The sequence below is a fragment of the Ascidia mentula genome, chromosome 4 (assembly GCF_947561715.1).
Source record: "Ascidia mentula chromosome 4, kaAscMent1.1, whole genome shotgun sequence".
Taxonomy (NCBI): domain Eukaryota; kingdom Metazoa; phylum Chordata; class Ascidiacea; order Phlebobranchia; family Ascidiidae; genus Ascidia; species Ascidia mentula.
The window spans coordinates 10,087,498-10,103,597 of NC_138569.1; the positions used below are offsets into that span (position 1 = coordinate 10,087,498).

At 36.5% G+C, this 16,100-nt stretch overlaps 2 protein-coding genes across 3 annotated transcripts; both read right to left on the bottom strand.

Annotated features, from left to right (window-relative positions):
- Positions 1-1,334: 1,334 nt before the first annotated feature.
- Positions 1,335-5,116, bottom strand: LOC145898572 (uncharacterized). Its single transcript, XM_082987077.1, has 10 exons — positions 4,976-5,116; positions 4,849-4,917; positions 4,279-4,473; positions 4,135-4,206; positions 3,875-4,054; positions 3,747-3,818; positions 3,486-3,662; positions 3,251-3,322; positions 2,218-2,391; positions 1,335-1,922 (listed from the first exon to the last, which is right to left on the bottom strand). Exons 1-10 carry the CDS (start codon positions 4,985-4,987, stop codon positions 1,869-1,871), a joined length of 1,077 nt encoding a protein of 358 aa, XP_082843203.1. The 5' UTR covers positions 4,988-5,116; the 3' UTR covers positions 1,335-1,868.
- A 729-nt stretch (positions 5,117-5,845) lies between these two features.
- Positions 5,846-15,688, bottom strand: LOC145899393 (ATP-dependent RNA helicase DDX54-like). Of its 2 annotated transcripts, XM_082988149.1 has the most exons (19): positions 15,556-15,688; positions 15,095-15,237; positions 14,275-14,546; positions 14,091-14,161; positions 12,436-12,624; positions 12,180-12,367; positions 11,774-11,957; positions 11,387-11,518; positions 11,073-11,283; positions 10,643-10,777; positions 9,222-9,345; positions 9,066-9,163; positions 8,919-8,992; positions 8,711-8,850; positions 8,279-8,345; positions 7,223-7,359; positions 6,948-7,032; positions 6,234-6,453; positions 5,846-6,148 (listed from the first exon to the last, which is right to left on the bottom strand). In XM_082988149.1, the coding sequence occupies exons 2-19, from the start codon at positions 15,223-15,225 to the stop codon at positions 5,910-5,912; spliced, it is 2,697 nt and encodes an 898-aa protein (XP_082844275.1). In that variant the 5' UTR covers positions 15,226-15,237; positions 15,556-15,688; the 3' UTR covers positions 5,846-5,909. The 2 variants fall into 2 exon arrangements, with proteins under 2 accessions (XP_082844275.1, XP_082844276.1); XM_082988150.1 differs by lacking the exons at positions 15,095-15,237; positions 15,556-15,688 and adding an exon at positions 14,625-14,709.
- Between the last annotated feature and the right edge of the window lie 412 nt (positions 15,689-16,100).

A 16,100-nucleotide genomic window follows, 5' to 3' on the forward strand; every position in this document is an offset into this window, starting at 1 on the left:
ATCGTATAAAATTTTATTATATTTTATTTTTTAGACAAAACTAAAACAAACGCTGTTGCCATGCCATGCCTAGTGACAACGTGAAACACAAGTTTAAGTGATATCAGAAGCCCTAATATATGTCACAGTTGTGTCGTGACTTTTCTTCACCTAAAGCTTTCACCGCGTTTGTGAATATTCGTTTAAGCACGAAAGTTACTGCTTCATAAATATCCTCCACTGTGCTGCGATTGTCTTCAACTATGGTTAACTGCGCCATTAAAATGTCAATTTCCGCAGCACCAGAACCCCTGCTACCTATGCTGTGTTTGGCAACTAGTTCCTCTTTCTGGAGGACATAAGAAACCGCTTGACAGAGTATGTTTTCCCCGCGCAATTATCCATAAAAATACTTGAAACGTATTTGCTACCCACACCATTTTTTTGTGTCGCTGGTAAACTGCGGCGCCCTTTCTAAATGTGCTTGACAACATAAACACATCGCACACAAGTGTATTATCGTAGGAAATGTTATACGCAGAAGGGTGTTGAAGTTTATATTATGGCAAACAAAAAGTTGTTCAACAGAGCTGTCAATGAAGTTTAATTGTAGTAATGTCACATAAAATAGTTCACTTACAATTGTGTTTTCTGGTACCGGGATTGTGTGTTGACAATTCGTTACAAACACTTCTATATACTAATGCAAGCCACGGCAAGCCTGGAGTAACCATAAAGGAAGTTTTTTTCGTTTTCTTAAATCCTCAAAATAGAATCTTGCAACTTTTCTTGCTATATAGGCACAAATAAAAAGGCTTGTGACATATTGATATACAAACGCGAATGCCTATGAAAGCAGTTTTTGAGCAGAGTAGAAAGTAATCTTTAATTAATAGCTTATTGCCAAAGAAACATTTGTGGCGCGTCTCTTTCTTTGTTTAAGTACTATTAGTCATCAGATTTATTACTATCGTTGACGTCGTCAACATAAATAGCCTCCACTAAACTACTAAACTGCGATGAACTTTAACTGTAGTCAACTGCGCAATTAAAAACAAATGTCCTTGAGCACCAAGACGTCTGCTACCTAGGCTGTGTCTGGCAACTAGTTCCTCTTTCTGGAAAACATAAAAGAAATCCGCTTCACTGAGTTTGTTTGCCCTACCTAAATACGCGATAACGGCGTCGACATGAGGAAATATAAGCTTTGAAATCAGATATTTCACAAAGCTACAAAAAACAATGAAAGATTCAAAACATACTGTTTTTACATTGATTTGTTTGTAATATAGGGTGATGCCCGTCCATGGTTCTCTGTCCTCATATATCAGACAGTTGAAAAAAATATTGACCGACAGGCTACAATATATTTAATCACATTAATCTGTTGCAGTACATCATAAAGCCATAGAACTCGTAAGCACAAGCTTGATAAGCGCATGACATTAAAAAATAAAACCCGATGAAGCTTTCAGGTATAAATTTGATGCAGTGATGACATGGCAATGAAATATAAAGCTGTAATATAAGAAATTTGACAAAGCAACAAGACAGCACAAGTAACGTTAAAGGTTCCCTTGTAAGTAAAAGATTCTGTGTTGTGAAAACAGAACAGAAACCGCAGACTTCGGGAACAGATAAGAACGCATTGAAAATGTATAGTATGGACATGAGCATTAAAAGTTTACATGCTCTAAAATATTTTACGTAAATGCTAACCAATATCATACAGGCGTTTGTTTGAACATACCCTTTAACACAAATTTAGCCATCGTACATCTGCTTTTGATGCAGGCGAAGACTCGTCTAGTTGGTTACGCATATTACAAAATCTTTTAATCTTCCAGCACAAGCTCGTACCGTGGACAATAAACAAACTGGAAGGATGCTCATCTCAGCAACAAGCGGACAAAATCCCGAGCAAGATCTTCCCGCATGTTTTCCTGAATTAAAACCGAAGAAAAAAATCCATTAAATTGAAGATTGTAATATGAACGCACAAGTAATTTAAATTATTGTTGTCCAGTAGAACTGACGAGTCTCATTGTCATTAACGATATCCTATATGAAGGAAATATGTTTACTGCGTTTACCCTGGCCAGTGGCCGCCATACTTTTTTGCTGGTGTTATTTTTGGCGTGTAAATACAAATACATTAATACTTATTTCATAAAACTTGTGTTATGTTAAATACTATGAACAAACAAAGTTGTGTTTCCCAATTAATCGTTGCTTTACCAGGAGTAATTGACGAGCGAATTCGTTGATTTGGTCAAGCAGTTCCTGGCCGATTTCATTAAACTTAGAGACCGGATCATGGGGACCACTTTCCTCAAATGCCTTGACTGCAGCTGCTTTACAAAGAGCGTGGGCCAACTTGAATCCTTCACTGTTCAAATCGCGAATTTGTCGCTGTGACATAAACAGATTAAAGTCCTATGCATTCCTAACGTTTTTTCTGTTTGTCTCCTCATCCGTTGAGTAACATTACATTATTTAGGACTTTTGTACACGGATCTATGCTGTCGTAGAATAAAACGAATATCGTACAATAAAAACAGAATCTCATTATTAATACAGGTTATCAATCCGAAACATTTAAATATGAGATTTGGTAAAAGAGTTTGCTGTACTGTTCGTTTCATAATGAGACATAATTCGGCATATTTTCTTGTCAAACTAGTATGGAAAGACTGATTCGAAATGAGAAATTTACAAAATCGCAAAAATAATCACATACTTTCATATATAACAACCTACGTTTTAAAAGCTGTGGTTAGAGTGCTTACAATAAATTTCCATATTGGACACCGCACATTGAACAGGCTATGTTAAGGTCCAATACTTTCAGACAATTTTTGTCGGTATCTCGGCCTTGTTTGTGATTGTAGAATCACTGATAACTTTTTAAAGTGTCTCGAGCGTCGCAACTGAGTACTATTATGTTAATTCACAGGCTCCTGTAGGTGCCACCTTCAAAATTCCGCCAACCTTAAGGTTATAAACTGTACCTTGTCGGGGTTAAAATTCAAAAAAAGTTAACGATTAACTTTCTTCATAAACGATTTACGAAAAGAGAGGACGCTGTATGCCGGGGTTTGGTTGTGTTCGTTCCTTGGGTGAAAATTGCTTTCGACAAGTGTTTTGGTTTCCATGTTGTGGCAATTTTTAATTCGTATTGAATGCGTTTAAATGACCGTGGTATTCTTAACAATTAAGATATTGGGGACTGGCGACCTTGACGGATTACAAAGTACATAACACATAATACCTGGCACATGCTCTGCTTGTAGGCGGCTAAGGACAATTTTTTTCGTTCTCGAAATGATGCCACAGCTTTATCCTGAAACAAAACAGTGATAAAAGCCTGGTTTGACAAAAAAAATTTGTTTTTGGTTTTAATGTGTTAATTTGTAGCAGTATTTCTGTTTCTCACAATAAATGCTCGATGGTAAGTTTACATACTTTATTTGTTGTTTAGTGGCAGGTTATTTCGTTAATCTTACTAAGCTCAGTTGCTGAAAAGCTGGTTTTAATCTGGCAGCCTCCCGTTTCACTTCCTCCACCTCTCTGTCTGTTCGCGAACCCATTTTCAAAGCAGTCAGAACAGACAACGCCCCTTGCAGGGAAGCAGAATGCGCCACTTCCAATCTCAGCAACCCAAGAAAAGATGCCTCTGCCTTCTTTTGTAAGGAAATACTTTTGTTTTATTTAACATCTTAAAACATTCCAAATTACTAACAAAAATCAAACATTTTGTGATTTACCTGCTTCATAGATGCTTTGTATTTCTCCAAAGCTGCAATTTTGGCTTTTCTAACAGCATCTTGCATAGCATTCTAATAAGTTTTATACGCGTAAGTTATAAACCAGATTAAACTTGAGACGTGGGTACTTTTGTTTGTTTGCTTAATGTTTCCTTTTCATGACGAATGGCAGTGTACAAATCGGAAAGTGCTTCTTGCTTAACATCACCGCCAAGTCCGAATTCCACAGCATTAAATTGTTTCATTGCCGCAGCAAAGGCGGCATCATGAACTGCATCAATGTTACAAACCGCATTGCTGGTCAAAGCCTAAAAAGTCAATAGTCAATAGACATTACTTTTATTGGTGTAAATATTGGATTTAAATGTAAGTCACCCAGACTAACCACCTTATTCATCGTTGCTGTGTACACAGTTTTTGCTTGGACGCTTGCTTGAGTAAACTCTGACTGTAAATCTTGCTGTAAAATCATAATGCAAATTATATATTTGCTCAAAAACGTGGTCGTCACGAGCACATCATAGTAACAAACCTTTTTATTATTATTTTCATCAAGAAACTGGTGAAACTTTCGACGCAAGTTTCCGTTCAATACCGTCTCGAACTCATCTATTTCATCCTCTCCAAAATACGAGCATAGACGGTGAAAATGATCGACAGCTTCTTGTGCACAAAGTTCGTCTAAGGCGTTTAATTTGGTTGGGTCGGCGTACTTGCATTTTGTATGCTGGAGGTAACAAATACATTGGAAGCTTGATTCGCTCAAAGCAGAACAAACATTGTCGCGATGATGTTTGCTTTTAGAGATGGTACTTACCAGAAATGTGTTGGTTTGTTCGACACCAAAACCCCGGTTTACAATATTAAAGTAACATAATAAAGTGAAAATTCAACACAAGACTAGTTCGTGAGCTACATACACACATTTTACAATTTATGTCTAGTTTAATCTCAACCTGTCGATTAGCCTACATAAAGCAGCATTTCAGGTCGAGCTGCAGCAGGTTTTGTTGGGCAACTGTAATGAACTTTGGTGTAAGTTGCACGTTCAAATAAAAACCCTGACATGTTTGAGATATGTAGGTAAAACATTTTACAATACCTCATTCATTTTCTTGACATAGTGCTTTTCGGCTGCCGCCACATTGGCCATTAAGCGTTTTCGAACATCCTGTGAATGAAACATTAATGCAGTTGTACCCTAATCGCATTATTACAATGTATCTTACTGCGTTGGTCATGACCCTTGTAAGCTGGATGCCTAGAGGTTCGTTTACCTTGACAATGAACTAACTGTAGGGCAGATGTCTGCAAAACCACCTTTGCCTCAACAAATCTGTGAAAGAGGAACCAATGTGTTTTGTTACGCTTCGCAAGTTGTGACGTTTTCCACGTGATATGACGCAAGCCCAGTCAACAAAAGAAAGGCAATTAATCTCTAACTCTTTACACGCACCGGTACCATTGCTATACCTGTACTTAGTAGTTTTAATCGTAACACAGGTGAAATTTTTTTATCTAACTGTGACATATGGAGATATACTACTGTGGCTTTGCTAAACCAACATTTTACGCTTGTGTTGGTAAAATGGGCAGTGTGAAAAGATTTGTATTATGTCATAGTAAAGTTTAATTTAAAATCCAAATGCCCACGCTACCAGTAATCTGAGCAATCACGGTTCACGCGAATAGTTTTATTGTTACATTAAATTTCTCAGTACTCATTCAAAAACCTATTTCACCTTCAACTGGGTTGCAAACGTTTGTAGGTCTGTGCTAATGCCGAAAGTCCGAAGCTACTCTATATTGCACTGTCATACCTTAGTTAATAAATACCCAATCAAAGCAGCTTCTGCTAAACTAAAAAAAGTCTTGCCTCCGTTCGTAGTGCAAGAAAGTGTGCGAACAACTGGACTAGTAGATATCACTTCTGTGCGTATGACGTTGAGCAGTGTTTTGGGAGCAAGAAGCGCGTGAGGTTAAAACACTCCAATCGTTTTTTCGGGATGTGCAAATGTTAAAATTTAAGCGATTTATGTCGACATCCTACTATCTAACCAGGCCAAAATCATTTCACAATTAAATCGAAGGCGAACTAGTGCAGCTAAATGCGTTTAAACATTAAAAGTTTTATTTTCTCAATATCGCAACACCAATAAGAACTCAACGTTTTTTCGCATTCCGAGGTCGACGGTTTCCTTTTTGCTTTTTTTTTAATTGTTTTTGCTTGCGTTCTTTTAATATCTGCTCCGGTCTTTTCAGCTCTGAACGGACCTTGCTTTCTTTCTGTTTATTGAAGCGTTTTCCAAGTTTTCCTCCAAGGTGCAGACGGTTTCCTTCGCTGTTTTCGGTCTTTCGTCGAAGGTCAGAACGATTTTTGTTGAACCGCTTCTGGCGTCCACCTAAACATAGTCTGACGTTTACAAAGCGCTCGGCACACAACTGCCGTAAAACACTTGTTGCACGCAAACGGGGATTGTCGCAAACCTCTCCAATCTTGCTTTTTCTCAACGTCTGCCGCATTTTCTCTTTCTTCAAACTTGGATTTCTTTTTCCACTCGGAGTAGAGATTTTTCTTATAGCTAGAGGAGATGATTCCGCCGCTCTCTGTTTTGATTTTCTTCTTCTGCGGGGCAACGTCCTGTGCGTTGACGAATCTCTTCCGTTTGCGATCCCAAACCTTCCTTTGCGTTCGCTGCTTCCGCAACTGTGTGTACAAGTTCATCAAACATAAAAATAAATTCTGTGAGCTGCGTACAGTTGGCAACTGTTATGAATTACAAGGTCTAATCAGTGCAGCTCGATGTGACTAGAATTCTTTGCCTGGACGTTTAGTCGGCAAGATCGGCCATTGTCACACCAAGCTACACTTGTGAGAACTTATAGATCAAAACAGTGGTCACCTGTATGAAGCTCACAAAATTCATAATATACTTATTTATAAAACTAAATATTGTGCTGTTATTGCTCGTCATACAGTAGGAAAAAAATGGGTTAGTAAACAAAGGTTAATCTTTTGACATAATTTTTACCTGCAGTATATAATATACAAATTGTACTATTACACTCCGCTGACATTGATTTGAAGCCAGGGTTGTTGGATGGGAATTATTCGATTGTCTAATTTTTTTGGGGGGGGCCAAAATACTTGCATGAACAAGAAGGCGTGCGAATTAAAATAACATTATTTTTTGTACGAACCTGTACATCCTCATCTCCCATCAGGTCGATACTGGCGTTCGTTGCTTCCTTTGAGAAACTGCTCTGTCCGGACGAAACTGATAACCTGCAACATTAGACGTACACGGATAAAAACGGAGCTTTGTATGCCGTGGTTTCCAACGTTGGGTTTATAAACGCCCTCAACAAAAATAAAACTTGATATATACAAAATTTCAGAAATTTTCTTTTTTCGTTATTTTGTTTTGCGCAAGGAACCAAGATTTCAACAATCTGTCGATATTGTCTGTACTTGCCCAGATTCTGTGTGGTGATCTTTCGGCGCGTAACCAATGTAGAATTGCTCGTCGCGAAAATGTTCACGTTTTTTCTTCGATTTTCTCGTGTGAGAAAACTCCTTGGAAGCAGATTTGATCACACGGGTGAAGACTTCCTAAAAATGGAAGGAAAACTTTTGGACTTTGTCAGAATTATGTTTAATTAATAAACAAAAAATTGCCTGATGCTATCACACTGCTGAATTGACTCCAAAAAATTGAATTACAATGTATAGTATCTACTACGTTTTGTGGAAATATTAGGTGTAAGGAAGTATTGTGATAGTTTTTGAAATAAGTTGAAATAACAGTGCCAAACCAGAAAAGTACACTTCAGCGTCACAGGATTGATATGGTTTATTATATAATTTGAAATAACAATAATTTCATTATTCCCTCACACAAGCACATTTAGTAAGTTCTGAATGGTCTAATTCAGCGTTTCTCAAAACTTTTTTTCTGCACCGCCCCCTAAACACCTTAGTCATTTTACAACGCCCAACAGAACAGACAAAAACATAACAAATTTATTTGTTGCTTGTCAATTAAGTTCGTTGTGACGTCAGAATCGATAACTTCCAGTTCAGCATGCGAGAAAAACCCTTTTTAAAGTAGCATAAATTATACAAAGATTGGACTGACCTTTTCGTGGTTGCGTACTACTTGGAGGTAAAACAATTTCGTCGTGTACCAACTAATTGTATGTTACAAAGTAACCTAGGGGGATTTGAAATCAAGTACGATTTTTTAAATTCGAACTTTACACGCAAATTACGGAAAGGTGCTCACGTACCACCAGGAATGCGGTCGCGTACTACTAGTTGTACACGTACCACCGGTTGGAAAACACTAACTTACGCTATAAGAGAAAATTTGCCCGGTCACCAAGCGCCCACCAATCGGTCATTTATTTCCTATAGCGCCTCCCAATTGTTCATTTGGTCTCCAGCGCCCCCCGTACGATTGCAAACCATAAGGCTGGCACAAACTTTGGGAACGACTGGTCTAATTGAACCAATTGAATCAGAACAGTACCTTAATTTCTTCTTCCGTGGACTTGTCAAGACTATCATTTTCAGATGATGGTTGAACACTCTGTGTGCTGTGAAAAGTCAAATTCATTGCTCACATGGACATTAGTTAAATACATAACACATGTTTTTTCTTTGTTTTCTTTAAAAAAACTATTTCTGTCATGTATGAAAATAAACAAAACACTATTGACATATCTAACACAAGGTTGCCATCAATCCAAAATTAACATAAGTACGACTGGGAAAACATTTTTGGGGGATGATGTCTCATGGACAGAGGGTCACAAAAATTAGGACACTTCTTAAAACTAAACTTGCATTATACATAGTTGGAACAAAGAAAACATATCCACCCTTTTTATGCACCTCATTTACAAAACACAAAAATTTAATATGTTTTTCCAACCACAAGACTATTTGTCAACAATGATACCTTGGTTTACTTGCATGGTTTTCTTGGAGCATTTTGATCTTTTCCTGGTATTTGTCAACAAATTTAATGTTTCGTTTTCTGGTTTTCTTCATAACCACAGCTCCTTTTGCCTTCGCTGTGGCTCCAATTTCAAAAATAGTCTTTACAGCATAATAAAAAAGCTTAATTTCACAATCTTGGTGGTTTTACTGTATTTTGTTGTAATTACCGATCTTGGTTTGTATTTCTTCACGTCGGAAAGTAGATTAAGACGAACATTCTCGGATGCGTCAATCACATCACCTTGTCAATAAAACAACCATATTTTGGGGAAACTATTTATGGTATTGTACAAAAAACAAATGCATTACTCTACCATAAATAGGATGAATTCCGATTTTGCTTGAAATTAGCATTTCCTTTGCCCGTTTGACCGACTCTGAAGCTGGTGCTGGTCGGGATTTTAAATATTGTCTACAAAAGAGATATTTTTTCAAATAGATCCATATTTTATCTCCAACAATACACAAACCTATATGCATTTTCCGAAACTTTTTTAAGAGCTTGCAGTTCTGCATTATATGCAATTGTGTGCAAAGTTGATCTCTCCTCATCAATGACAAGTTGTGCCACGGAGCCATAAAGAGAATCCCATGCTGTAACACAGTGTAAGAAATGTAATTAAAATTGCAAACACAACCACATGGTGCTACAGTGTAAAAAATGTCATGTATGTGCCGTAACTGTCCACACCAATGTTGTCTGCAAATGGCGGGGTTCTCAAACACATGTGTATAATGTCGGAAGGCCTCAGTGACAAATGCACACATCTTTGCACAGTCGCGTACCTACACCTTCCTAATAAATCAAGTTAGGTCATCATTGTCATGTTCACCTTGGTAATTACCGAATAAAACTGTAAAATCAATTAGGCAGACAGCTCTAAAGATGTTTATTAGAAATATATAAGTATCACATACCAGTGCCTACTAGACAATGACGACACAGCACTAGGAAACTATTTAAAAAAGGACACAGTCAAATTTTTTATCAAAAACCGTCACTACCATGCTGTTACAGTGTAACTTATGTGCAGAAACCTTTTGCAGAAAACTTGGATTTGTATAAGGACCTGTGGCTGCAGAGGACAAGGGCACAAATTAACGTGCATAGCATGATTACACCTGCATGCAAACAGACTTTGCAATGTTGCCCACTGATACATTTGTAATGTGCCCTCTATTTGTTTAGGTTGCTTTCTTTGTGGTGGTTTATTTCATCATAGTTGGGTGGCAATATCAAGTACAAGATTGTGTGCCTAAATGCTCAAAAGCTAAAGTCTTGTGACCCCTTCCTTGTGTTTTTTTCTCTTCGTTTTGTTGCATTTCTTTGGTGTTGTATATATACATACATTTTTTTTTTATTTGGCTGTCTCAATTTTGTTTTTATAAATCTAGTTTTTAATGCGATTAATAAATAAAAACTGGATCAAAAACCAAAGGCCCCTGGCAGGCTGTCGATCGCACACCGTATTAATAATATAGATTGAATAAGTTTAGATGAAATTCAAATAGATTTAGATTGAAATTCAAATAGATTGAATAAGTTTTGGTTAATGGAGAAACTAATGATGCCGTTTTAGGCGAAATATATTTTTCTCTTAATAAATCCATCTGAGCTGTCTAAAGATCGCTTACTTAGGGGATTTTAATATATTTGTTTTTAATGCATGTTTAAAATCAGGTAACATTTCCATATCCACCACCAACTTTTTATGCTGTTTCTGTTTTTAAACTCTGCAGAAACTGATGATTTTTCTGCCATTAAACATATTTTGAGATGTCTGTCTTATTGATTTTTACAGTTTTACACAGTAATTATAGATATATTGGTCGATAGCCTACCAGGATGCTTCGTTCACCGATCCAACAAAGTTTATGCTACTATTTTCACCTTGGTACTTTTCGTTATCTTTGACAAATGTAAGTGGTCGCCCAAGAAACAGGTGAAGATCAATGACGAAAGGTAGCTCATCGGGACTCACTATGGAGTATGCAGATCCAGTACGTCCAGCTCGAGCAACTCTACCTGGAAACACATATTCGGTTTGTAAATCACAAATTACTAAGAAAAAAATTAGGAAAGAAACCCACCAAAATTACCTTGTAAGGCCATAAATAGGTAAAAACTTTGAATTACAACACTGTTTGCTCCAAACAGTTTATGAGTAACACAATTACCTAAAGCTACTTAACTTAGTTAATGACATATACTCATTCAAATATTTATGTTTTTGATAAAAATAGCACAGTTAACACATTTGTACTTTAAATATAAGAATGTGTACAAAGACCACATTTACAGATCTACAATATTCACTCACCAACTCTGTGTACAAACAATTTGCACTTAGATGGAAAGCAGTAATTGACAACATTATCAAGCATAGGTATGTCAATACCACGAGCAGCAACATCTGTGACAATAAGTGTCATTGTTTTCTTATTTCTAAACTTCGATATGTTGATGTTTCGAGCTACTTGATCCAAACTGCTATAAACATAGGAACATTCCATTCCAAACAATGACAATACCTGAAAAATCACACAATACATACTGAGGAGTAATCAGCAGGTTCCATTGCAAGCATTATATATAAGCAGAGTTGTTTCACCAAATGTTTTATGTAATTTTTACCTCTTTTATGTACTCAACATGGTGTTTGGTAGGAACAAAAACTACAGTCTGCTCAGTTTCATTGAAGACATTTCTTAATAGATGAAGAAGAACTGGAAGTTTGTCTTCAAAGCGACAATGCAGAAATGCCACCTTTAAAAAGTGCACACCGGTATGCGGTTTGTCAACCAATTTGTATAATATATATATTGGTTTTATCTTCAGAAAAATTTAACACTTTGGTAAATATATTACAATACACTGTTAAATAATATGTAAAAAGATATATGTTGTAAGACACAGTAGTTTAAACCAGTGATTTTTAAATATCAACAATTGCAGAATTTACACCAGCATATATTTGTTGAAGTGCTTTTGTGTAAATTAATGGTGAAAGTACCTACTAACCTTGAGTTGTTCACTGAGCTTTGAATCAACATCAAGTCGGACAAGTGTTGGGTCATTCAAACCAGCTTTTGCAAACTCTATTAATTGTTTTGGAAGAGTTGCAGAAAACAGCAAAGTTTGGCGATCTTCTGGCAATCGTTTCAGTATTTCAAGTAATTGTTCTTGGAAACCAAGTTCAAATAACCTTTATTGATTACAGCAAGTTAGATACTTGAGATGTAAAAAAGGATTTATGTAAAAACAATTCTCCCACAATTTTTTTTCTTTTCTATCTACATTTTATCTATGTTATTGGCTTTATTACAAACTCACCCACAATTTTATAACAATAATTTTGCATTATTCCTTCGCATCATAAATGAAAGGAAAATTGTAACACACAATTTTACAGATTTATTTTGCATACCTGTCAGCTTCATCAAACACTACATATTGCACACATGAAAGTCTTAATTCCATCTCAACCAAAACATGCACCAATCTACCAGGAGTGGCAATTATAACATCAGGGTTTTCATGCAGAGCAGCAAACTGATCATCCATCTTGTCACCACCAAGTATGCATGCAGTTTTTAAGGACGTGAAACGACCCAACTAAATGACATCAGATAAATATAATGTGAACACAAACTTTGTAAACTTATCAAACAACATGGACAAACCTCCCGAAAAAATTTCATTGTCTGAAGTGCAAGTTCTCTTGTTGGAGAAAGAAGAAGTGCTCTAGCACCCATCGTACTCTGTCGGGTTTGTAGCTTTTCAAACAACGGAATGAGGAAAGCGGCAGTTTTACCACTGCCAGTCCTGGCCATGGCAACAACATCCTTGTCATCCATAATGAGGGGAATACACTTTAAAAATAAGTTCATAAAATTGCCAGTAAGTATAAAATAAATAAAAGGACCTATGGAGGTCAAGGCTAGTTGTCAAAATTATGAAAAAAGCACCCTGGTTTGGAGCATGCGACTCTTACACTTTAAGCAAATTTCAATGCTTCGATGGTTTATGCTTGGTTGCTGGTCGGGGTTTTCAAACGGGCATAGGCTAACCCCCTTTCCACTGCTGTGTCTTTAACATTCCAAACAAGCAACACATTTGCTATTATGACAAGATCTGTCCAGTTAACAAAACACAGAAACCATCCAATTGTTAGAAAACGTGGTGACTTCAGTGTATTCTGACATTGATAATTGTTTTAATGTATTTTGAATAAAGTTGGCATGTTCAGATATAATTTGTGTGGAGGACGAGAAAAACATTAATGTCTACAATAAGAATACTACATTAAATCACTCCTTAAAAACACACTTTCAATTTAACCAAATTTACAAAAAAATGGTTTGGACAAACCAGGGTTTCAAAACAATAATATATTAACCTAAGTCTTCTCTGGTATTTGTTCTACAAATGGATGACATGAAAAATACAAGAATAACTTAAAAGTCAGGCTAAACATGTAACTGCCATTATATTGAATTGGGCCTATTCATTATTGGAAAGTAGACAAATAAATTTGCGCAGATAATTTTTAGACCATTCATTGCAATGACATGTGCATGTTCAATACACATTAACGCCAGGTTGAAATTCGTAATTTGAATGAAAAAGGGGTGCAGAATCGTATATAACTATGTTCTGGACGTAGAAGATCCCTCAAATTACATCACTACAAAGGTTAGCGCAAGCTGTGACATCACACAAAAAAAGTATATATGTCATTGTGGCGACAAGGACCAAAGTTAAATGCACTGGCATGTTTGTCTCTGATTATCAGCAGAAGGTACAGCAATAAAATTGGTTTGTACTTTTTAAACTTAAGCAGAGTTAGGGGCAGTGTTTTTCATACTTTTCTTCTGCAGTCATCTAACCACGCCCAACAGAACAGACAAAAAACACAATGAATTTATTTGTTGGTTGTCATTAATGCGATGGGGGAGGTTGGTGGAATGACACCAATTTCTCAATATCAGGTTTCATGTGGGACAAAAACAATCGTAAGTCTCCTCAATTGCCAATATCAAGACGATTTCTTTTTCCATCTAAAGGAGTGGTGAATGCGCAGAACGCATTGGGAAACACTGGCTTACACTACAAGAGAAAATTGGCCCTGTCACCAAGCGCCCCCAATCGCCCATTCAGTCTCCAGCGTCCCCCATACAATTGCAAACGCCCCTAGGGGAGCGCTGGCGCCCACATTGGGAACCACTGTATTAAACCATGCTGCATATGTGTAAAACTATAGGGTTGTTATTTCGTTGCTGTTGTGCCACACAACATCAAATGCCCTAATGCGAAATGCATTTTTGACAAATCTTACTTTTCGTTGAATTGGAGTTGGCACCTTGTAACCCTTCTTCATTATGCCTTTGTAAATCAGATGTGAAAGTCCTGATGATAAAAAATATTTACAGGTGAAACTTCATTTATTATGAATAATTATGATTTGTAACATCATTTTTTTAAATTAGCATTCACTTTAGACCTATAAACCAAGACTATACCCATGGATTGAAACCCTCCAGATTTCTTTTTTTTTCTGTTCATTTCAGACACTAGTTTTCTGGTGTTCAACTCCGGTTCGGATGTGTATCCTACATCATCGACCAACGAAACTAATTCATTTATGTTGTTAGAATCAAATTTGCTGAGACTCGCGTCTTCCTCAGTTTCGTTGTTGTCTTCCATCTTTCCTTTATATGCTGACATAGGCGGATATATTGTGACGTAAAGACAAATAACATCCAAACTCTTCAATAACAATTCACTGTCTTTCCTAAAAATGCGATAGTTATCGAATGGTGGCGTGTTTATATACGTACCAACGTGGTTTACTTAATTTAATCATCCGTACCACGACGGTGCAATTTCGGATATTTATGTGTCTGTTCCTTTCTTTTCATAACTATGCTTGTACATTTAATTAGGTGGATTGTGCTTGCGGTATTTAAATCTGCAATAAACTTTTTGCATGTATCCCTTACGCATTAAAGTTTAACCTTCATCAAAATGTCTTTATATTGATTGATGTTCCATATGTGTCTGATTTCATAATGGTCAATTTTATTAAATGTTGTTTTACAAAGCATAGTCCTGGCTGCAAACATAATTTTGCTAATTAAATGTTCATAAAAATATATTTTGTGTATAACTTAATTGCACTGGCAACATAAACATTTTTTTTCTATTTGGAACACCAAATATTGTTTGGGATGTCATTACTACTATCATTAGCCTATTTTATTATGAAGTGTAAATTCCCTTGCACAGGACATGACAGTTTCTCAAATAATGTTACTTTTACTGCAGTACAATGAAACTTACCAAGGTTTTAGGATTGCTAAAGACTGAAATAAACAAATCAAGTTCAACATTTTACAGTAACTTGCTAAAATGTTTTCCGGGAAGCATGAGTTTAGCCTTTTCATATGGATCTGGAATTTTTCCACAAACATCAGGAGAAACTCCTGCAAGTAACATGCTGGATTTCATTTTTGTTGTTAATAATGCGAAAAAATGGCACACTGAAAACCTAAGGATGAACCGATCACACTATTCAGCAATAATGAGGCTTGGAGGAGTTAAAAGGATAGTCGATTTAATGCAAAATTATGGTGCATCTGTATATTACAATACAGATATACAAATGTTCAACAGAAGTATTAAATATGGTGTAATTACAGAGGAAAACTTGGTGAAAGATCTTACTACCTGGAATAAGTTGTATGTTGCTGGACGGTTACACAAACCTGTGCATATTGCTTACCACAACTTTGAAAACTCACCAGGATTGTTATCAGGCTTGAAAACTAATTTAATCAGTGCAGTTATAACATCTTTGATTTTGTTGCCAGAAACCTTTACTGAAAATGAGTTATTTGAAACCATTACTGGACTGTCTTATACCGGGGACTTTCGAATGACCTTTGGTGAGGACAAGAAGAAAGTTGAAAAAATTGTAAAATCAAACTATGAGAGATTTCAACAACTGTACTATCCAGTTTTAGAAGGCATTTGTGAAACATCATTTGGTAGATCAGCTTCCTCCCAAAGTTTTATCTACTGGAAAAAGGACAGTCGTATTGTTGACCAGGACAAATCTCCAGCCATACAACATAGTCATTTAAAACGCCTTCCCATTACAGTACAACTACAAGTGTGTCGCATTTTTGACATACAAGCAAAGCACATTCGAGATGTGGAGGAAATTCTCAAAAGTGTTGCAAGGTATCCAGACTGTGCCGAAGTAGTTCAACAAGCTGTGTCCAACATTGTTCAAAAACCAAGCAAAACTCAAAGCCTGAAGGGCATTCTGACTGCTGGCCCTTTT